The 23,676-nt window shown below is 42.0% G+C and overlaps 2 protein-coding genes across 2 annotated transcripts in view; both read left to right on the forward strand.

Annotated features, from left to right (window-relative positions):
- Positions 1-207: 207 nt before the first annotated feature.
- On the forward strand, positions 208-9,589 carry pcyt2 (phosphate cytidylyltransferase 2, ethanolamine). The gene is made up of 12 exons (XM_036134843.1): positions 208-531; positions 3,117-3,205; positions 3,313-3,474; positions 4,373-4,524; positions 4,604-4,645; positions 4,782-4,920; positions 5,756-5,838; positions 6,084-6,161; positions 6,447-6,512; positions 7,502-7,567; positions 8,804-8,892; positions 8,975-9,589. Exons 1-12 carry the CDS (start codon positions 407-409, stop codon positions 9,087-9,089), a joined length of 1,206 nt encoding a protein of 401 aa, XP_035990736.1. The 5' UTR covers positions 208-406; the 3' UTR covers positions 9,090-9,589.
- Positions 9,590-13,915: 4,326 nt separating this feature from the next.
- gnav1 (guanine nucleotide binding protein (G protein) alpha v1) overlaps positions 13,916-23,676 on the forward strand; it is a 45,085-nt gene continuing 35,324 nt past the window's right edge. The window contains exons 1-2 of the mRNA XM_036134842.1: positions 13,916-14,697; positions 14,785-14,876. Coding sequence (XP_035990735.1) covers positions 14,571-14,697; positions 14,785-14,876 — 219 coding nt within the window. The 5' untranslated portion in view covers positions 13,916-14,570. The remainder of the gene's footprint in view (positions 14,698-14,784; positions 14,877-23,676) is intronic.

A 23,676-nucleotide genomic window follows, 5' to 3' on the forward strand; every position in this document is an offset into this window, starting at 1 on the left:
AAGAAAGTTTTGAGGTTAAACCCTAATAGTTTCACAACTTGGTCATCTACGTTGTTTTTGTGGGTTTTTTCCCTCTACGTTCAAATGCGGTTCGCTCATCACTAAAGAGGAACAGAATGCTCGTGGGTTGAACTCGGGTCACTGTCTCTTTAAATCCCTTTTAGGGGAGGAATTATGCAACCATTACGTCACCGTGAGAACATCCGATCGGCGTGACGCAACCGGAGGCGTTGGCCGCTGTTCAGTGACATTCAGTCCCATCACCAGAAGCGGAGGCGACCTGTTGAAGACTTGTTTTTAATCCTTTCCGCGACGGTTTTAATAAGCTGTTGTTGTTTTTTATGTTTAAAAATAAATACAAATCAGTTATAAAACATTTAATCGATCTCTCTGTAAACTCGTAGACATGATCAAAAACGGACACCACGTTACCAAGGATCCGAGCGAAGAAGTCGGCTGCGGAAAGCCGGGTACCGCCGCTTGTAGCCCGGAGAAAAGGAAGAGGGTCGTCCGGCTGTGGTGCGATGGATGGTGAGCCCGATCCGCCGCTCTGCCTGCTTGTTTCGGTCACTTTTTACCTCCAGCCTGTCCGGCGAACAGCTGTTCCGGAGGCTGGAGAGACGCTCAGCTGACTAGCATGCTAATGCTAGCATGCTACTTAGCCGTTAATAACAGCGGTATTAACCGTTTGGTGAAAAGATCCGCATCTGAACGGGTTTCCCGACATTAATTGACGTTAAATCGCGAGAAACTATTAACGATATGCGACGTGCTTCACTTCCTGAATCAGGCGTAATGGATAGTGTGAATGTGTCTGTTGTTGTTGAACTCCTCCTGCTGCTGCGTGCATTCCTGCGCCCCCAGGGCTAGTTATAATCTCACAATCCTGCTGCATTTATAAATCACGTCTTGATACGTGTTTGTGCTGAGTTAGCATTTTCCACAGTCCTTCTGGTGGTGACAGCGGGTCCACAAGTCAGGGCCTGCAGGAGAAAAAAAAACAATTGTTTCCCCTCTCATTCATATTTTAATAGCATAAATAATCCTGGCCACTTTGCACAAGTGCATTTCTAAACTTTGTCAGGCGGGAGCTGTTTTGGGTGAAACCTTTCAGCCTGGGGTCGTCTAAAGTGCTGCTGTGGTTGGGTTGGATCAGGATTTCTGTATGATTTATTTTGGCTGAGGCGGATCTGAAAACTGGCTTCATGTGGGCAGATGTTTGCATCTGGTCCTGCGTGCAGAGAAACGACCTGAGTGTTTAACTCATACTGATTTGATCGTTTCCTTATCTTCATTTCTTCTGCATTGAGATGCATAGTATGTAGCACAAGCGGCGTATGGAAACAGAAGAGGAAATTAAAGTGAGAATCAAAATGTTTGACATATAGGCAGTTTTTATTTTAGGTTTTGTCCACTCATCCCTTGAGAGTTCCTAACAGCATCAGGGGGAAATTGCCAACCAGCAGCTCAATCTTTCATTTGCTAAAACAAAAGTTTCTTTTTTTTAATCCCGAGTGACCAAAGGGGAAAAAAGCAAACTAAAGGTTATTTATTTTATGAGAAGATGACATAATGTGGACCAATTTATACCCCTGTTTTGTACCCACATGTTGCTGTTTCATCCCAACCTACTTCCACTTCATACCCATAAGATAACATGTACTCGGCAGGTGCTTATTATTGCTTTATTTGCTATGTATGGGATTATTTTAAAGAATGATGGAAATAAATAAATCCTAAAAAAAAAAAAAATGTAATCTCTTGTATAGGAAGTCATTTTCTATCATAACACGATGGATTAGAACTGCACTGATAATAACCCCCGAAAAAAACCTGGAGAAAAAAAAAAACTAGACGATTTGGAGCTAATCACTAATTATTTGAACCTTAGAGGCAGATTTCCTTTCAGTAGAATTTGAGCAGGCCATAGAGAATCACTTCAAATCATTTGAGGTAATAACTCATTCAAAAAGTGTAAAGTAGTGAAAATGGTGAAGATACAAAAGCCCAAATAGACCCTGTAAACTGCTAGAAAGCTTGTGGTAACATGCAACTGGTGTGTCCAGACACTTTGCCTCCTGGGCTAAAATCAACGAGTCGGCCCGCAAAAATCACGTTTTCTTTTATTAAAACTGGTAAAGCAATTTTATTGGGGCATTTTATACTATTACCCACAATATATAAGGGACCTGCTAATCATTGCAGATACAAAACATTGAGAATTTCACCTTTATATCCCCTAGATAAAAATAGTTTTTGGATAGGTTGTTAATTCATTCAATTCAATTTTATTTATATAGCACCAATTCACAACACACGTCCTCTCAAAGCACTCTACACAGTCAAATTCAATCAAAAGTCAAATTTTATCTGTAAACCCTTTATAACTCACTTATAAGTGTTTATTGCGCACTAATTAAGGCCAAGTGAGTGACAAAACGGACCGGGTTGTGCTCACAAGGTGGTAAATTAGCCTGAAACGTTTAATCTAAACAACTCAAGATGAAATATATGGTTGAACAGATTAGGCTCACAGTTTTTAACTAATGCATAATAAACACTTATGAATGAGTTATAAAGTGTTTACTGATTAATTGATAATATACCTGTAAACTATTTATTAGCCACCTATAATGGGAGCCTTATTGCAAAGTGGTACATTTAATTTAAATTAAATTATCCATCTCTTCTCCTCTTTATGTTTTCTATCTGGTTGTCAGATCTCGGGTCCGGTGCAGCGGAGCACTGATGGCCTTTAGTTACTGAGTGACTAAAATCAAGTAAACATTGGCACATTTATGGCAGTGGGGATGTCTGTGGCCATCACCTTAGGCCCAGTAAACGTTTTTCAATTTAACTCACCGACGCCAGTTCATAGAATAGGTCACACATTGTGAATAACCAAAGCTAAAAGATTTGTTTAGTTAAACCCCCGACTGGCTTTGTTTGGAGGACATTTCAAAGATAACAGTGGCCTATAAGGAAGAAAGCGTGACAGCAGGGGGTGGGGGGGGGGGGCTCTCTGTGGGTGGGTGTTGTTTTATCTCCTTTGACCCGAGTGCCGCTCTCTTTTAAGCCGTCGTTTTTCACGCTCCTGCTGTCTTGTCTCCCCGCAGCTACGACATGGTGCACTACGGCCACTCCAACCAGCTGCGGCAGGCTAAATCTATGGGAGACTACCTCATTGTTGGGGTGCACACAGATGGTGAGACCAACGTCCCCGCTTGCGTTCGGTGTGACGGATGTTTGGCCACGTATGAGGGCGACATGCCAGTAAGACGCAGCTGACTCTGCGCCGTTTCTTCTTCACAGCGGAGATCTCCAAGCACAAAGGCCCTCCGGTTTTCACTCAGGAAGAACGCTACAAGATGGTGCGTGCAATCAAGTGGGTGGATGAGATAGTCGAGGGAGCGCCTTACGTCACCACTCTGGAGACTCTGGATAAATACAACTGTGACTTCTGTGTGCATGGAGGTGAGGCCTTCGCGTTCAATGATCTTGTTCCGCTACTGCACTAGTTAAATAGTCGAATGCATTTTTTTAAAATATATATATATAATCCAACTGCTTTTTCCTACTTGCTTTTTTTCTGCTTTATTTCCTGCACTGCAAAAACGGCACTAAAAATAAGTAAAATGTTCTTAAAATGAGTGTATTTGTCCTTGATTTGAGTAGGTAAATAAGATGATTTGCCAATGGAATTAGATTTTTGCACTTAAAATAGGAACAATCCATCTCAATCATCTTATTTTAAGTGCAGGATATCTAATTATCTTATTTTAGGGGTCAAAATACTCATTCCATTGGCAGATAATCTTATTTACCTGCTCAAATCAAGGACAAATGCACTAATTTTAAGAACATTTCACTTATTTTTAGATCCATTTTTGCAGCGTGTATTTTAATCATGTAAAGCACTTTGCATTGTCTGTGAACTGAATTGTGCTATATAAATAAATTTGCCTTGCCTTGCCTTGCCTCAGCGGTTGCCAAACTTTTCCTGGTGGGCCCGCCTGTGATTTGAAACCTGCCTTTTCTGCAGTTGAACAAGGAAAAGCCAACTGCAGTAAACATATAACAATAAAGTAAACTGCAATCTTCTTTGAATCACAAAATCACCACTTTTAAGGTGTAATTTTTTTTTTATTTTACTGTGTGATTGAATTCAACATTAACATCAACATGTTTTTTTTAACTAACGTCTCAAAATTGGTCCTTTTTCCAGTCCTTTTCTACCCCCCCAGGGGGCGTATATCCCACTTTGGGAATCTCTGCTCTAACTCCTTTAATAATGAAAAAGCTCACTGGCGTACAAACCTTTGCCATGTGCTGCAGATTATTGGGTGGCTTATCGGTTTTATCTCTCCATCAGATGACATCACTCTGACGGTCGACGGCAAGGACACGTACGCAGAGGTGAAGCAAGCCGGCCGATACCGAGAGTGCAAGCGCACGCAGGGTGTGTCCACCACCGACCTGGTGGGACGGATGCTTCTCATGACCAAAGCCCACCACAGCAACATGGTACGGTTTGCACTCCTGAGTTTCTCATGGGGACCAGTGCTTTTATCTTGCCTTTGATCTGATACTCACCTCTCTGCAGGATAACGTAGATTACCAACAGCACACTGACAACTTTGGAAAGGTAAATACATGTTTTTTCTCCTGATATTATATATATATATATATATATATATATATATATATATATATATATATATATATATATCATTCCTAGGAAAGTAGTGATTCACCCTTCTGCCCATTCTGATGCCTTCTAGGGTGCTACAGCCCACAGCCCGTGGACAGGGGTGTCTCAGTTCCTGCAAACATCCCAGAAGATCATCCAGTTCGCCTCTGCAAAGGAGCCCCAGCCTGGAGACACCATCATTTACGTGGCGGGAGCGTTTGATCTCTTCCGTATCCTTTTACCACATAAAAAAAGAAAAGAAAAGAAAAACCCTAGAAAAATCGTAGAAAAAGATTTTCACGATTCCGATTCCCTTATCGATTCTGTGAAACGATTCGACTCCTTTTCGATTCTCTTTTCAATTCCAATTTGGGGAAAAAAGGAGAACAAACAGTTTGATGATGAGCATCAACTTTGTTTACTTAACTATCACACGACCTTACAAACTAACAAGGTCAAGAGCACAGCAAATGTGCAACTGGAGTAACATTTATCTTTGTTTAAATAAAAAAAGGAATATAAGAACAAACTTAAATACAGTAGATGAGTTGTTTAGAGTACAAGAAAATGTAAGTTTGTTGTGACAGTTGCTTATTAATCTTTCTTTAGATAACCTCAGTCATCTAAATCTAAAGGAGAAGCCATCCGTTTAATGAAAAAGCATTACTGTACAATTTTGGGAAATAAACTCATCTCCCCCTGATTTAAATAAACGAGCGTCAGCTTTCTCTCGCTCCCTGAACTGCGTGAGGAGCAACTTCATAGCACGTTTTATTACATCCATTGCAATAGCTAGAATCATGTAAGAATTCCAGCTACCAGTAGTTGTAATTAAACATGCTACTAATGAAGGGCTGGATTAATGAGAAAGGCACACTCCCTTAATAACCCCAAAGAGAGGTAGGAAATTGGTTTATTTCCAGAAATGGCATATGATTTACTAGGAACCAGCCAGTGATGTAAAACTACCTACTTACCACCAGAGTTGCCTTCCATGCTGGTCGTAACTTTAGCTTCTGTCCGGTAAATAGTAAAGTTCCCGCCTTGACCTCCAACCTTGTGCAGACATCGGCCATGTTGACTTCCTGGAGATGGTTTACAAGCAGGCAGAGAGGCCCTATGTCATCGTTGGTCTGCACTTTGATCAGGTACGCCGAATGGCTCACTAATATCTAATCACTTTTTTTTTTTATTGCAATAAATAGATCTGGGACAAGTCAAAGCAAGACTAGCTCAGGGTTGTGTTTGTCCTGGGAGACTTGGCATCTCCTGTTCAGATTTGTCTGTCCAGGCCTGGGAGAACGATTTCCTTTTTAAACTTTCTGTCACCTCAAAGCTCAACAAATAAAAAAAAAAAGTTAAGCCACTCATCTGAGTCTTTCATCGTCCTCAGGAAGTGAATCGCTACAAGGGGAAGAACTACCCGATCATGAACATCCATGAGAGGACCCTGAGCGTCCTCGCCTGTCGGGTGAGCTCCCACTCCAACACGCACAGATTACTTCATGCTCCGCGCCCTTCGGCCGAGAACAGTCACGCTTTTGTGGCCCGTCTGCGTTGTGTGCGTTAGTAGCCGCTGCGTGAATTTCACACAGTACCGCCAAGCCGTGCGGCGTCTCTGGTTCTCACAAAGGGCCGTCCGGCAAGGTGCAGAGTTTCCTGACGTTTTCTGTTCACGCTTTTCTAACATCGAAGAGAAGAAAAGTCCCGGAAGATGATTTTATTTGTCTGATCCTTTCCCCGTTTGTGTGCGCAGTACGTGTCAGAGGTGGTGATCGGTGCTCCTTACGCGGTGGGCAAGGACCTGCTGGATCATTTTAAGGTGGGTTCAACAGCGGTGGCTCATCAGCGGTGGCACACAGAGATGGATGCAAATTACTCCCCGCCTGCAGGAGTAAAGCTGAAGCTGGAGCACAAATGTGTCTTCCATATAGACAATGACCCACAGCACATCGCTAAATTAGTGACGGGGCGACTGGGTTTAAAAGGCAATACTAAGGAAAGATCGAAACTTCTGAATGTGAAGAAATATTTTAAACTCCTGCCTCTTCATTGCTAAAAAGGAACTAAAAGTAAATACATTTTCTTGACACAAGTGTATTTGCCCTTGATTTGAGCAGGCGAGTTTAAATGGTATGCCAGTGGAGTAAGATTTTTGCACTTTTAAATAGGGACAGCTCATCTCCATCATCTTATTCAAGTGCAGTATATCTAATTATGTTATTTTAGGGGTCAAAATACTCATTCACTGCGAAAACGGATCTAGAAATAAGTAAAATGTTCTTAAAATTAGTGTTTTCGTCCTAAATTTGAGCAGGTAAATAAGATTATCCGCCAATGGAATGAGTATTTTTACCCCTAAAATAAGATAATTAGATATAATGCGCTTGAAATAAGATGACGGAGATGAATTCTTCCTATTTTAAGTGCAAAAATCGTATTCTATTGGCAGATCATCTTATTTACCTACTCAAATCAAGGAAAAATACACTTATTTTAAGAACATTTTACTTATTTTTAGTTCAGTTTTTGCAGTGATTGGCAGATAATCTTATTTACCTGCTCAACTCAAATATTCTCACTTCAAGAAAGTTTTACTTACTTTTAGTTCCCTTTTTGCAGTGTAATTTAGCAAATAGAAATAATTTGGGTAAACTTAACAGACCTAAAACAGGAAAAATATAGCCGGATTTAATGTCAGTGAGACAAAAAAAAACATTTATGTTTTTGCGTGTGTAACTTTATGATGAGTTCAGAGAGCTGCACTGAGGGATTGTTGGCCAACCCAGGTTCATTTCCATCACTCTGCAGGTGGATCTGGTGTGTCACGGCAAAACGGAGGTGCTGCCCGATAAGGACGGGGTGGACCCATACGCTGTGAGTACAACGATACTGTGTTTAAATAGTCAGTCAGGCTTTATTTATAGGGCGCCTTACACACCCAATGGGACCAACGCCGCTGTACAGCTCCGTAAATTAAAGGAAATGTAAAACATATATGACAAGCAGTAAAATGCGACATCCACAGTGAAGCTAAAGTTTAGAAAGGATGACTTCCCAGCAGGCGTGCAGCTGGATGGTAACAGCCAGGGTAATGTCAGGTCTGAGGTCAGAAGGTCAGAGCCTGTATGCTTTACTTTACAGCATTACCGTCTTTTAACTCAGGGGGGCGCCAGAGATTCAGTCTCCGCAGGGATACTCTGGTGCAGGAATCACCAACCTTTTTGAAAATTAGAGCTACTTCATTGGTACTGTGTCATACGAGTCAGAGCTCACCTTAATGTTACGTGAAAGTTAACATTTTTCATGCTTTTGTCATTTTTAAATCCATATAAATGCAAACTGAAAAGGAAAAGCGAAAGGGTAAAATACCAAAAAAAGTCAAAAACAAAGCAACTGGACTTGTTTTCCGTAGTTGAAGACGTTTCGCTTCCTCTCCAGGAAGCTTTCTCAATTCAAAAAGACCAACTTTGAACAGAGGAGGAGGCCTTAGGTTCCAACTCTCAAAAACTTACAATACAGCTATAGGATTAATTCCGGCCAACCATCACCTTAATTCTCACCCTCATTCAGGTGATCAAAACTTTGTTCCTTTAAGCCAAGCCAATAACGACCCTAACAACTCCTGGTTACAGAGGAGTGGACCAGTTTCGGTCCAATCTGTTGGCGTAATGACTTTAACGACCGCCCATTACTAAGGGGTGGACCTGTTTCTGTTGAATTTACATGTTATGTTAAGCCATTACAAGGCCTTTGTTTGGCCAGTAGTATAAAGCTTGGTACTCCACATTACTCCAGACTTTTTGAATTGAGAAAGCTTCCTGGAGAGGAAGCGAAACGTCTTCAACTACGGAAAACAAGTCCAGTTGCTTTGTTTTTTACTTTTTTTTGGAATGACCATGACCTGGATGACTGAGAATCTTCACCAGCAAAGGGTAAAATACAAATTTAGATGCAGCTCACAGTTGGGCACCATGTTGGTGAGCCCTGTTCTAGTGCACGTCTCTTTTTGTCCTTTAAAAGCGGATCTGATATCTGCCTGCAGAACGGACCTCGGCTTTTTCAGCAGGTTTACGCTGTTCCTGACGGGTTGAGTTTTTCTTTTTCCTTCAGGAACCTAAGAGGAGGGCGATATTCAGGACCATCGACAGTGGCAACAATCTCACCACGGATGACATCGTCCAGAGGATCATTGAAAACAGGTGACCTACGCTGCTGACGGTAGGACAGCTCGGTTCAGTCTGTTGAGCTGGTTTTCATTTCACTGCTTTCTTTGGTTCCCAGACTCCAGTTTGAAGCCAGGAACCAGAAAAAAGAGGCTAAAGAGATGGCGGTGATTGAAGCGATGAAGAAGAGAGACACCCAGCAGCAGCCGCAGGACGAAGCGGCAGCTCATTAACGCGCCCGGGCAGTTGTTTTTTATCGGGTTTAATCATCCAAGTACCCTCAGCTTTAAAACGGTCGACTCCAGCAGAGCCAGACTGAGCGTCCCTCGTTGTCCTCGGCCCAGTCTGGCCGGCCCGTTTCTGTCCGAGTCTTCACAAATCACAATAATCAGCCGGTTTCTGCCAAAGAAAACTTTACCGTTGCTCTCTGTTAGATTAATTTCTTCTGGTTTTAATGACACACTACAATGTAAACAGATATAGAGTCTGGGATTTTATTCATAACTTATTGACAGATTTTTAAGACTTTTAGACAAAGTGTCACGAGTGACGTTTAATGCGCTGTAATTTAACACCTTTTTAATTTGTAGTTCTCACTTTTTTTGTGTCGTCAGTGTACGGGAAAAAAAAGGCATAACTTTGATAAAAAAAAAAAAAAAAAGTAGTCTGTAGGTTTTATCTGTGGTTTTAACCAGCTGAATTTGCACCAAGTGTGAATGTGTCAGCGTGGGCGGACAGAAGTGAACGGGTGTGAACCACTGATCTCTATTTATTCACTGGATTGCGCATTGGCCGTATATAACACACGTCGCTGTGAAGCCACCGGCCGCCATATTGGTACTCCCTATTTCCCTCCAGTAACTAGGGAATATGTGCGCTACAGCATCGAACAACGAGGATTTTCTCATGTTCAGGGGGGGCTTAAGACTTAAAATGTCAAATGCTATATACTTTTATGTTATGAACTAAAACTATCAAGTACTGATTAAGTCTTAATGTGCTGAAATATTCTGCATGTTATTTATTTGTATATATATATATATATATATATATATATATATATATATATAACATTTATAAATATATAAATAACAATATACAAAAACATATATATATATATATATATATATATATATATATATATATATATATATATATATATCCACTGACTGTAAATGTATCCACTGACTGTAAAATTACCTATGAAACGTTTTCCCACAGCCAGAAAACCAAATCCTATGAGGTTCTGTGAGAGTAGGGAGTAGCAAGATGGCAGCCAGTGACTCAATTTTTCTGGCAAATCAGCAATCCAGTGAATAAATAGAGATCAGTGGTGTGAACGTAGTGCCTCAATCCTGAAGCTATAAATTATTGTAAGGGCTGTTAGTTAGACCCACTCCTGTCTTCGCAGCTGTCCGGAAATGAAAGAAAATGTGTATTTTCCTCTGTTTTTAACGAGACAATCGTAGAATGAGAGAAGGTTTTCATGTTTAGCCCTTGGAGGGTGATACCGTCTGTGTTTTTTGACAGAGCTCTGTTCATGTGACCCTTCGACGTACAATGGTCTAACGAGCGGAGAGAGCTTAACCTGGAAACCACGACGCTTTTAAATTTCAAGCCTTTCGGTCGATATTTTCCTGTGTGTACGTTTCACTATGTGAAATAAATAATCTATGAAGAGTGTGACGTGTTTAATTCATGCAGGTGGAGGTCTGTGTGATCAGCACATAGTCCCTGTTCACCGGGGCGGAGGGATGAGGTTGCGCTCACGCAACCCGACACCAGCCAGTCACCACGTGGTCTCTGCAGCATTTTACATTTCATACCAAGCTTGATTTTGGGCCTTTCGTTTTAAACGTGCCACGATTTTTCCATACAGGTCCTGAATCAAATGAAGTCACGAGTTAGTGTTTTCTGTCATCGCTTCTGCCGGAGGAATCTTGGCGTCACTGTTTACAGCAATCGACAGACGCAGCATAAGCGTCTGGATTTTACGTAAACGGCGCCGCCATGTTGGGAGTGGCGTCGTAGAAGGGACCAATGCAGAAGGCTGTGCAGGTCGGGGTCTCGGGTCAAGCTGTGACCTCCGGGTTGTCTGTTGTGATACTGCGAGGCGTCAGCACCATAAGGCTTTTCTCCGACACACAGGGTAGTAAATAAATAAACAAGATGTGTCATCAAAAACCCAATACTGTCATGGGCGTTTGCACATTTCACTGCTGTGCAACAAATTTCAGTTTAGAGTAGCACGGCAGCCATGGAAAGAAAAACTAGGCCTGTAAGATATGAATTGGAAATTGTGCGTTCAAATGTATTCAGCCCCTTTTACACCGATACCTTTAATTAAGATCCAGTACAGGCAATAAAAGAAATAAAAAACAAAGAGAAACCCATTTGGGTTTGTGGTTCAGTTGTGACTAAATCCCAAAAGGGAGGCATGCTTTTCGCTAGGCGCTGCACATTCACGGGGCTGTCTCATGATTGGTCACTGTGGCGCGGGGCTCGGGGGTTTCTGGGGGTTGTTGTTTCCACTTGTTTCCTGTGATCTCTCGAACCTTTTGGTGTTGTATTTTCTCTACAAACATTTGCTTTCTCCCCGATTAGCTGGGTCTGTTTTGTCAGTCTAATGATTGACTCCTGAAGCGGGGACACCTGTTTCCACGGTGCTTTGGCAATTCTCATAAAGTGCTGTTAAATGCAACTAATGAATGTTTTATCATTTAACTAATAAAAACTACAACTGCTTACACCTGTGCTGCTGTTCATTCATAGACTTTTAAACCATAAAACAAGTCCATGTCTAGATTGTTTCATGTTTTTTGTTACTTTTGTGATATTGCTGCTTAGCCTCGTGAGACCATCCTGATCTCGCGAGTTTTCAAGGTTTCACTCGCAGATCAGTCTGGATACTCTCCGTTGAAGAAAATTTGGAGCCGTTCACCAAACGAACGTCCAATCAGCGTTGGCTTTGAGGCAGGTTGCGGTGTGACGCAACGGGAAGCGCGACAGTTCAGTCTAAAGAACATGGCGGCTTCAGCCGATGAAACTAGCGTTAGCGTGGCTATCGAGCAAGTTTTATCGGAATTACAGAGTATTTATTTGCTGAGCTAACGAGCCTTTACCTGCAGCAGCAAGAGTAGCTTGGCTTGTGGTTGTGTTTTCGTCGTCGCTCGTAACAGAGCGACGACGAATCTGATTGGTTCATTTGGCCCGTCTATCACCAACATAGGCCAATCAGCTAACCAGTATTTTCGCCCCTTCCCAAAATTACTTCAACGGAAGGTTTCCAGATGGATATGCGGAGCAAATCTATCTGGCGGAGTCAGGTAAATTGCTGCTATCCCGTATTCTAAATGTTGTTCACGCTTAACTAAATGATTCAGGTTGTAGTCGTTAGACCGCTTTTGTGAAAATGGGAAAGGTGCCGCTTGTAGGCATCAATGATACCTTTTATGTTCAGTGTAAAGAAACAGGTAATCATAGTCAATCAAAGCTTATTTATATAGCACTTTTCAACAATCCATGTGGTGCACACTGTGCTTTACAAGTTAAAATACAGACAAAAAGATGCTGAGAAAAAATAGATAAAATATAAAAATATATAGGAAAATACAGGATAAAACGATATAAAAACTAAAAAGTGCACAACAGCACAGTTCAAAACGATTTAAAGAGCAGGTTTCAATCAGTGCGCATTTATTCACCAGGATTCCTGATTACCGTCCACTCATAAAGCTTTAAAGCTGCACACGTCACACAGAGGTTTTGGTTAAAAGCCGCTTTGATAACATTTTTCTGCCTAAGTGAGCCGAGGAACGCGGCCATCAGATACCCGTGTCATCAGGTCTCACATCATTTTGGTATTTGATAACAAGCGTGATGGCCTCTTCCAAGTAAAGCATGGAGCATGCAGGTGTGTGACAACACAACGCCAGGAAGGGAAGACATCAGCAATGGCCTCGTCCAAGCCAGTGTTGGCGCTCATCAATCCGGGAAAGCTTACAACTAGGTTGTTCACAAAAAGCCGACGTCTCTCATTCTGCAGTGGGTGGAAAATAAGCTCTGTTTTCTATCTTTACAGGTGGGTGTCTAAGTAAGATCACCCTGAGGTGGGACCACTTGATGTGCTTCAAGAAACTGCTAAATAAAGTGAAGAAAAACATCCGTTAAACGGGAAAATTAATAAATAAATATGGTTTGTTGAGAAGGGAATGCCAGAATCCAGCAGATCAGCACAAACGGGTCGTTTTGGACCTCTACTAATTTGTTCTTTAAAAGTTTTGGTCATTATGTCCCCAGCTGCTTTGGTATATGAGCAGGATTAGTAATTCACTGGAAGTTTTCCCACTAGCTTCATACCTGCTTTTCAGTTCCTTTGGCATAATTCAAAGACATTTGCTGTTATAAGAAAACCTGATTGGAATAAACATTATCTGTCTGAGTTACTTTGGTTTGATCGCAATCTCTCATATTTGATCAAATTTTGTAAAATCCTCTGGTATATACAGGAATAAGACGCACATTTAGGGTGTCTATGAAGTCTTCTAAAAGTTATAAAGTTACATTTAATTATGCATATTCAAATATTAAATAGGCTACCACTAAGATAAACAAACATATAGGCAATAGTTGAGAACACAGTTATGATAAGGATATAAAAAGCATAGAAAGATTGGAAATAGGCATAAAAATGAGCAAATCAGACACCCAGCACGGTGGTGGAGGGGTGATGATGTGGGCTCTGAGCGCACCATGGACTCCTCTGAATATCAGGATCTGACCGCTGAACCTTGGCCCAGAATAAACTCATCCAATGATGTCAAACTCAGCATCAACTCTATATAACAAACTGCAGAAAGGGATGGAGGAGTTCGCTTTACTCTCATGATCCAGGTCTATATTGGGTCAAAGTCCGCTCTGTGCGCTTTATTTATTTATTTTTATCACAGAAGAGAGACAATTAAAGCACCCAAAGCGACAGGCGAAGCAAGACTTTAAGAAGCACCAGGCGTGGGTGGAACTGAGACAAACTGAAACGGATCAAGGGTTAGATAAGAGCAACAATAACAGAAAGCCGAGGTGTAAGGTTTCATGTGCGCCGTTGATGAGGTCATCCAGGAGATGACTGACTGGAAAGGTGATTGTGCAAGTCACTGAATCGTTGGGCATATTATCAGAGCAGAAATCATGTGGCTTACTAATCATCGTTACCGCAAAATATCTGCGGCGTGCGCGCGTCTGGCTGGGAGCCGAAGTGGGCCGGACGTTTTGGCAAACATGAAGTTTTGAAGCTGGATGTCCGTTCAGGTGAGCCCCACGGAACCCACGTCACTTCCCAGGGAAGTCGGAGAGGTTCCCATCAGGGGTGGGAGAGCGCAGCTCATTTTCTCCGGCGGTGGAGCAGGAGGCTGACCGGCGGAGGCGCAGCGCGGCTTTGGACCCTGAGAGCCGAACTCTGGCGCTGAGAGGCGGAGATAGCGCTCGGAGCCATGCGTAAAACCAGTCTCCGCTGACGGCTTTTGGCGATCAACCGCTCACCGGGAGTTTATAGGCATCCAGGATGGCCTGAAGTCTTCCTTTTTTAACTTTAATCATAGTTGTTTGTCTTCTCTGGGAAGTTTTTTTTTCCCCTGCTGATTTTTAGAGGAGGCGAAGAGCTCGCAGCTGTAGGTTTATTCTCTCTGTCCGGGTCGAAGAGGAGATGATCGCTCAGGATGGGACTGTGCCTCGGTACCGAAGATACAGAGGAGAAGACGGCGAGAGTACGCAGCGCCAAGATAGACAGAGAGCTGTACGAGTCCGCAAAGCGGGAGATGAATGTGGTTAAAATCCTCATACTAGGTGAGACTGGCCGTCAGGTCAACTTCTGCCCTGAAAGGGGCTTAAATAACCCATGGTTGACGTAAAAACTGTTTAACCTCTTTACAGGCGCAGCAGAGAGTGGGAAAAGCACTTTGGTCAAACAGATGAAAATCATCCACAGCAATGGCTTCACCAAGCAGGAGTTGAGCAGCTTCAAGGTGGGAAGCACACTTATCACCTTCAGACCCATTAGCACACAGTGGAGGGACTTTACAAAGGCCTGCGAGCTCCACAGTGTTACACCAGATTCACAAAGCAGAAAGCACCAAATACAGGCAGGCATACAAACAGATCAGAACAGAACAATTTACGCCTGCTGTGGTGTCAGGTCGCAGTTTATTTCTCCACCGCCTCAAACACAGGTGATGTTGAAATTAAATTTGTTTTTGTTTGTTTGTTTTTTACAGCAAAGCGGTTCCAGTGCTTAACTAGGGCTGGTGTTATGTTCTTAACCGGTTTTATAAAAGAACCGATTAGGTCTTCCTCTGCCAGAACACAAGCACAGAACCATCCTGGCCGCTGTGAATATCTCATTCAGTAAACGTTTGATCCTCTAACTCACGAGTTGTCCAAAATCAGCCCTGAAGGCCTGGCGTCCTGCATGTTTTAGATGTTTCTCTGGCTCAGCAAACCTGAATATAATCGATGGTTCATGTGCAACGTGATGATTTCCTGTGGGGATAATTGAGCTCTTATAATCAGTTGTGTTGGAGCAGGGCCACATCTTATGGTCCTTTTCCATCACCATTGTCTCTCCTTCACCACCCTACTCGCCCCCGCTCCGTTTGTACTACTGCTGGTTTCCCACAGACCCGGTAAGGCCAGAGGGCTGGTGAACGCCTCCTAGGGGCTTTAAGCCCCAGCTTCAGCGGTCAGTGTGTTGCGCCCTGCTGCTATTAAGGATCACTGTGTGGCATTAACGCTAACAAAATCTGTCAGAAACAAGGTAAAGAAATAATTATAAACAAAAAAATAAATTCAAAAAACACAAATTCTGTATATGCAAGAATGTCTTGAATATTGTTTCAAAGATGAAATAATCCACCAGGATAAATATGTGTATCACAGGTCAGGCTGAACTAATAATGCTCAGTTTCTCTCTGCCTGGACAAATATTGGGGGTGTGTGTGAGAGAGAGAGAAAAGCGAGAAGAGACTGATCTGTTCCAAGCCGCCTTGCAGAGTTAAAATAAAGGGCTTTTTATTCGTATAGGCTGAATATTGGGTATTCGCACTGCACTGATTCAGTGGCGTCTTCTTTGGGTTCGATCCACTTCCGCGTATGGCGGGGCAAAGCTCCAGGAGCCTCCACGCTGCTGGGCTCCACATGGACACAACAGCTTCTTCTCTTGGAGCAAAGCGGCCTCGCCCCCCCCCCCCCCCAAAAAAAAAACTTGTCTAAAATATTTTTAGCAGAAAATGCTCATCGGTCGTACTTAAACTCTGTCTGGGGTGAAGTCAAAATAACAAGTGGGTAGATTAAAGCGCGTGAGTTTGGGATGTTTGGATCACCGTTGTTTGAGATCAGTGTTTCTGCTGTTTTCATCTTAAATTAGAGAGATCAACGATGATACTTAAGTTTGGACTTATCAAACAATGAGCTTGTTCCCTTCTTTAAGCCCTTCAGCTCCAGATCTAAGTGGTTTCTTTCTTCTGGGTCGGCTCAGAGTTGGTGTTAAAAAAGAACCATGTTACTGGAGCCAGAGGTTGCAGCTCTGCAAACTCAAACACATGTTGCTTGATGGTTTGTTGAAAAAAAGAAAGAGATAGAGAAAAGTTTCTTTTTTCAATTCCAGGTCCTGACTTTAGGAGGCGGTCCTCAAAACCTTAAGAACAACATCCGACCGAATGAATCACAGCAGAGTTACATCTTTAAGTTAAACAGGGATGCTTTGAATGCACCGCTGGAGACGTTTGTGTATGGATGATGTGATCTGTGCTCCAAGATTTAGTTTCTCTATTTTACTTTAACAATTGATGTAAAGAGTGGCCAAGATAGCTTAATTACCGAATAATTTGGCAAAATCAGAATGCTGGTAGAGTTATATGAACAGATTTCTGCACGATATCTAGATAGCATCAGTTTTATCTGTAAGAAACTGGATTCCCCATAAAGAGCTTGCTCAAGGTGAGACTTTCACACATGCAGTTTATACAAAAATAAAAATAACCCATGCGCTTATTGCATCTGATGTTGGAACAAACTAAATTAGGGTCTGTCCTTTTGGTGAAATTAGTCATAAATAAGCATCAGTTAATAGTGAAGATAGCGTTATAACATGCGGTCGATACAAATAATTGGACGTCTGTTGCAAAGTGAATGAATTTTTTTGGCAGAAGACACTTCAGTGGAGGAAAGAGCGAATTCACCATCTGTGATTTCCCATCAGTTTCTTTGTGAAGTCAGTAGTTTAGCGCGTCATTAGCGTTTCCTCTTTTCGTCTCTGCCAAAATCACCAACGGCTTTCAGTAGACGGTAGAATTTCTTTCTGCCAAACCTGCATGCAGTAAACAGCTCTAATCTTTCAAAATGAGATTGTATTTGTTAACTTTCTTAAATAACATTAAAAAAAAAAATTCAAACTTTACTCTACATGGGTGCCTAATACCTCTTTGCAGATTATTTTATTCAGCTGAGCTATAATAGGAGGAGAACTTCCTAATGTTGCCCGTTTGGCTATGCTGACTATGCTAAATCTGGATGCAACGGCAAAAGCAAACTCAGAGTCAGTGTTCGTCTCTTAGTAGCTGTGTAAAAGCAATTTATTTGTGGCGTATTTGTTTCCTATATTATGCAAAGTGGCTAATGTGATGGTAAAGCTGAACACTCTCTACGATTCAAAGTGTCCACTCTGGACTCACTATACATTCATAAAACTAGTCAACTAAATGCCAAAAGCAATGACCAAACATGGATAATTTAAAAGAGAAGTCATGCTACAGTGCTGGAGAGATAAAGGTCTAATCAACTTCTCCTTATGGCAATGTCAGAGCTTGGGCTGGCTCTGGAGGGAAGTGTCCCTAAGCGAACATGACATTGATAGAACAATGTGAGTCCCGTTCATGGAAGAAGTGCATCACCACAGAGGAAGCAGAGGATGCCGTGTGGTGGCACAGAGAAGTTGTAAAAAAGTGTTTGTTTGACTGGAAATAAGGAAGAAGTGATGCAGACAGGAGGGAAGCTTAGGTGAAGTTTAGTTTCCCTGTCGAGGGGGGCCCGAGATTTGTCATGACACTCAGATTCAAGCTGGTATGCAGTGGTTTTAGTTCACATCTGCTTCTCTTTCTCTCTGTGTGTGTGTGTGTGTGTGTGTGTGTGTGTGTGAGAGAGAGAGAGATAGATAGAGAGAGAGAGAGCAAATGGAAGCCAAATTCCTCTGTTATTCCAGGGGTTGGGATGGGGTTGGGTTAAGGGAAATGGTTCAGCATGCATACACTCAGGACTTTCAAAAATGTTTTCTGTTACAATTTCTAGTCTTATACAGTGGTCGCTCTTCATATTCCCCACTTCTTTTTTATATGCATCTCTCCTCTATTCTGCCTTAAGCCATAAGCCTCTTTCAGATGATTATTTTGCAATACAATCACCAGCATTTTATCATTCGGATCATGCAACAGCGTACAGCTGGGATTGTGGAATCAAAGGGGGCGGAGCCAACAACTCCCAACATTTACCTGAGGACAGTGTTTCAGATGTTTATCAGCCAAAACCTCTAGATTTGGCTGAACTCATCCTCATGCAGGCCTTCTGCACGAGAACACTTTGTGCACTATGCCCATCGTATTTTATCTCCGTCAAACGCTGCGATCAACGCATTTCTTAGATCAGACGGAGCGTGGAGATGGTGGCTCTGCTCTGACTGCACCCACAGATGCTGCTGCTCTCCTTGCTTTGTATCATATCATCACACTCGTTCTGCGATCCCATCTTACCCTTGAAGTGTGTAGTCGGACTGTGTTGGTCCATCATATTAAAGACCAGTAAAATGCACTGAAGTTTGTAGTTTTAACATGAAAAGTTTAACAATTCATTGGGTTTGAGTACTTTTTCAAGGCACTGTATAATAGTTGCCATTGAAAGTAAACTTAGTCTTTCTATGCTATTTTTAAAGGAGTTGTGCAGAAAACATGCTTGCAATAAACCTAAAGTTGTCAAAATTTGGATTTTGTTTTGTTTTATGTTTGTTCTTTGCTTTAATTTTTTGACCAGTTCACCAGTCTGTTATCAGCCAGTTCAGTTCAGTCCTCAGTAACCTGCCAGTTATCAGCCAATCCACTGTGAAGCCACTAGCCGCTATCCAATCAGTTTCGGTTTATTTTCAGTCACCACCCTTCCTTTGATCAGTTCCACCTGTTTCCTGTGATTAGTTTCCACTCCATTCACCTGTTCACTCCCCTATTTATACCCGCCTCACTCCTCTGTTCGGGGCCAGATTATTACGAGCCTATTCGTGAGTCTAGTCCAGCGTTTCTCTGTTTCCGTAAATGCCTGTTTGATCTGACCCGATTTTCCTCTGGATATCTGAGCCTGCCTGACCCCTGAATTATCTGTTTTCCTGCCTGATCTGACTGCCTGTGTGTTGCCTGAGTGGACCTGCCTTTTGGTTTTTGAGCTTGCCTATACCCTGTTTGATTCTTTAGTTAGCCTGTTGTCGGTCTTGGACTATTTTGGTTTTTTGACGCTGTCGTCCTGTTTTTGGCTTGATGCCCATTAAAGTTCTGCCTGTTTGTAACCTCCTTAATAAATTACCTAAAACCGAAACTGCTTGCCTGGCTAAATTCTGGGTCCACCTTATTATGATCATTATACAAATAGCAGTTTTTCTAATGTCGAGATACTTCTGGTGCTTTACCATTCTTATCCTCTTACTGTTACAAAAATGCTGAAATCCAGTTAGGCAAATGTCTCAATAACAGCATATAGCAAAATGTCTTCTTTGGCACTTTATAGACTTCAAAATCATCATGCAAAAATGGTACAGGAACAGACTTTACACCAACAGAATTATTGGGAAAATATAACTTATTGGGTTTTGTTAGATGTTTGTGATTTTTAAGTTAGTATTTGTAGTTTATTTAGAGAACTGAACTTAAAATTCAGTTCACATTTTTGAAAAAGAAAACCACTAACAACAAAACAAAAAAAATGGTTTTAAATCCTGTCCTTGTTAAACAAAATTTACATCCTGTCTGCCCTTTGTTGTGAAGGTAGCCTCTGTCACAGTGGAGGAACCTAAGCGGTCCTGAACATTGTATCATATCCATGGAGAAACAGGGTGCGGGAGGTACGAAATCCACAGAGTAGAGGAATGAACTGAAGATAGGACAACAGAGGAACCAACAAGTGAGAAGAGATGACCAGACAGCTTGAATTAAGAGGGTGTGAGGAGAGCAGGTGTGGAGAGCAAGTGTGAGTAATCAGATGATTATGGGTAACAGCTGAGAACAACAAAGGCAGAAAGCGGAGGGAGAATGATGACAGGGGCAAACAGGGAGGAAGAGATCTAACCAGATAAACAAGACAGAGTCAAGATTCTACTGAATAAGTAATATACTAACCAAAGGTAAGCACTAATATAAACAAACACTAGAGGAAGCATAACTAATAAAAGCATGATCCAGAGGGAGTCCTGAAGTGAAAGACGGTCAATGTGTTCTGCTAGACTAGATTCAATGCATCGTCCATCCATCCATCCATCCATCCATCCATCCATCCATCCATCCATCCATCCATCCATCCATCCATCCATCCATCCATCCATCCATCCATCCATCCATCCATCCATCCATCCATCCATCCATCCATCCATCCATCCATCCATCCATCCATCGTCTTCCATTTATCGAAGATTTGTGGGGCAACCTAGCCACATCCTCCAGCTGATTCTGGGGAATCCTAAAGTATTCCCAGGCTATCGGGATATAAAGTATCTCTTGCAAGTTGGGATCTTCTCCAGGGTCACTTCCCAGTGGGACATGCCCGAAAAATCCCCAAAACTCAAAACTCAGGGGGCATCCATGTCAGATGGGGGCATCTTGGTCAGATATGGGAAAAGTCACACTGATATTCGTTTTTATATCCTCCAGATTTCAGAACAAATACCACCTCAGTAACTACAAAAGTTTCCAACTCTACCACAAACCTGAGGGGCTTTTTGAAACAGTGATTCAGCAGAATTATATTTTTTCTTCTCAAAGACCAAAGAAAACACTTGTTTTGTTTTAAGGATCTGGGTTGATTGTGTGACCCATTTTCACATGGAAGTCAGATTTTCCAGGCTCTTGTGAAAAGTAAACCGGAAGACCGCCTTCAATGAGAATTTCAGGTGGGAGACTTGGACTATTCTCACCATCCCCATCCTCTAGATCCAATGCGGCAGTCACTTCGCGATGGCTGTGGTAATAAGGTGTTTACTTTCAGTTTTTCTTTCTTCAAATCTTTCAAACAGTACTTTACAACATGTCCCTTTAATCTTTGCATACAAATACAGTCACAATCAGTAACTTTAAAGGAGCTATAAGTAATACTGACCCATTGTGGCTCAAATTAGTTCAACAGCTTGCCAATCACAACAATCTAATATGCCGTTTTAAACAGCATTTTGCTGTTGTGAATTTTTACTTCCACGGGATTTCTAAATAATGTTGTATTCTGTTTTATTTCTGGTCCGCTTCTCTTACTAGCTTCCATGTTAGCAGGCAGCCGCCCTAATGCTAAAATTAAATACCAAATTCTGCTCACTGTTTTGGGAACCCTGAGAACTCTCATATGATTGGCTCAGGAACCAGGAAGTAAACACAGGCTACACTCTGAACTGCAGTAGTTCTGAGAGGATCGATTGTTTATAGGGAATGCAACTTCCATCCCTGCTGACATATGAGAATGATTTAGGTTGATTTTACAGTAAATGTCTTACTTATAGCTTCTTTAAATATTATTGAAGACGTTCATTTATTTCAGTAACTCATTTCACTGAGTGAAACCCAATTTATAAATTAGTTACACGCAGACTGTTGTTTTTAAGCCTTTATGTTTGTTATTTATGGTGATAATTTTTTTCACTTAAAGCTAAATAAAAACATGAAAATAAGATTAAAATATGACAACGGTCTGATGTCATATTAAAATGTAATTTTACTGGTCTGATGATCAGACCAATAAAATGACATTTTAATACAGAAATGTAGGAATAATGAAAAGTATGTTTGACACCTGCTTAAATGTTTTTGTCTGATAAACAAGCCTGTAATGCATCTTCTAATGTATTGGATATGCCTGTATACTGTAATCATCCTGTATAGGTTAGCTCAGCAGTTTTCAGGCCTTTCTGACTACAAACTGCAGCATGACTTCCAACCTCTGGGGTAAATAAGTAACCACCAGGCGTTGTTCTTGCTTTACTGTTGTCAGATTCAGGTTAAAATTAGATTTCTGGGACCATTCTCTGATGTAGGGCTCTTTAAAGTAGCCTCTGTTTGATGAGAAAGGTTTCTGGCTCTGTGTGTTTATAGGCTCAACAGCTCAGCTAAATGGCTTTTGTTCGTTTCCTGTTGATGTTTGACACCAAAATCTCTTTGGCATTCCTGTGAAGGCAACATAAATACCACTGGTGATCATTGCTGTACCACACATTGAGAACCCTGGTTCTAAAAGGATGATTCGTGGAAAGCATGACGCTGCATTTTTAAAATGCATTTTTGTTCAGTCTGTTTCCCACTTTGTTTTTGTCGCCCAAGCAGGTCAGTCTGCATTAGGATGGGTTTTTATTTTTCTCGAAGCCTACACAGTTCATTTTTCCAAAGTAGCTTAATTAGGCTTGCTTCGCTAGTGCCAGGCTGGACCACCTTGCGCCTTCAGTTCACAGATTGGTCGAGTTCTGGCAACAATCCCTGGACGATTTGATGCATTTTGACATAAGAGCACCGCAGTTGCTGCAGATTCCTTAACCTTGATGTGGATCTCTCACGCCACAGTGTCCCAAAGGTGCTCTACTGTATTGAAACCGTGAGACTATGGAGGCCGTTGCTGTACAATGGGTTCACTGTAACCCGGGTTTGTGTTATGTTTAAGAAATCAGTTTAAGATGACTTGAGCTTTGTGAGACTGTGCTTTATTCGGCTGGGAGTAGCCATCAGAAGACGGGTGCCATGTGGTCAGAAACGGATGTGCCATTTAACTGTGCTCCATAAACAACTGCATTTCATGCTCGGTTGGTACTAAGGGCATCAAGGTGTGCCAAGAGGGCATCCTCTCTCACTCTTCTACCACCAAGAGTCGTGTGAACTGTTAATGCCAGGCAGGATTAGTACATCCTTTCATTTAGTTAACGTGAGATTCTGATTCTACCCTGACTCTGTGTGAATCGTATCCTCAGTCTCGGGTCCTTGGCTGACAGGAGTGACACCAAACGATGTCTCCTGCTGCTGTAGCCCATTTGCTTCAATGGTTGACCCTGTTCAGAGATAGTATTCTGCAAACCTTGGTTGCAAGGAGTGGTTCTTTGAGCTGCTGTGGCCCATTCTCCTCTGACACACCTGCTCTCACTGGATATTTTTCGTTTCGCACCACTGGAGTCCGTAGATGGCTGTGCATGGAAATCCCAGTAGATCGGCCGTGTTAAAGGCATACTATGCAACATTTTTCAGTTAATTAATGTGTTCCATACCGTTTTGGATGATTAAATGAGTCAGGTCGAACAAAGGTTTTCTCGGCCGCCCTGGTGGTCTGTGGGGGAAATACCGCACTTGCAATTGCAGGAGCCCTCGGCCCGCACCCACAGGCTCAGAAGTCTCGTGCAAGACCGCGAGAGTCGGTCTTGCTTTACAGCGAGAACTCCATGTGTTTTTGCCCTGCCATTCACTATATGCACGCGCGAAAGCCACAAAGAACCGCGTGTTAACCTCAAATAAACATGCAAGCATATTGAGTTTTATTATTATTATTATATATTTTTTTTAA

This window comes from Fundulus heteroclitus, unplaced genomic scaffold (assembly GCF_011125445.2).
Source record: "Fundulus heteroclitus isolate FHET01 unplaced genomic scaffold, MU-UCD_Fhet_4.1 scaffold_92, whole genome shotgun sequence".
Lineage (NCBI taxonomy): Eukaryota > Metazoa > Chordata > Actinopteri > Cyprinodontiformes > Fundulidae > Fundulus > Fundulus heteroclitus.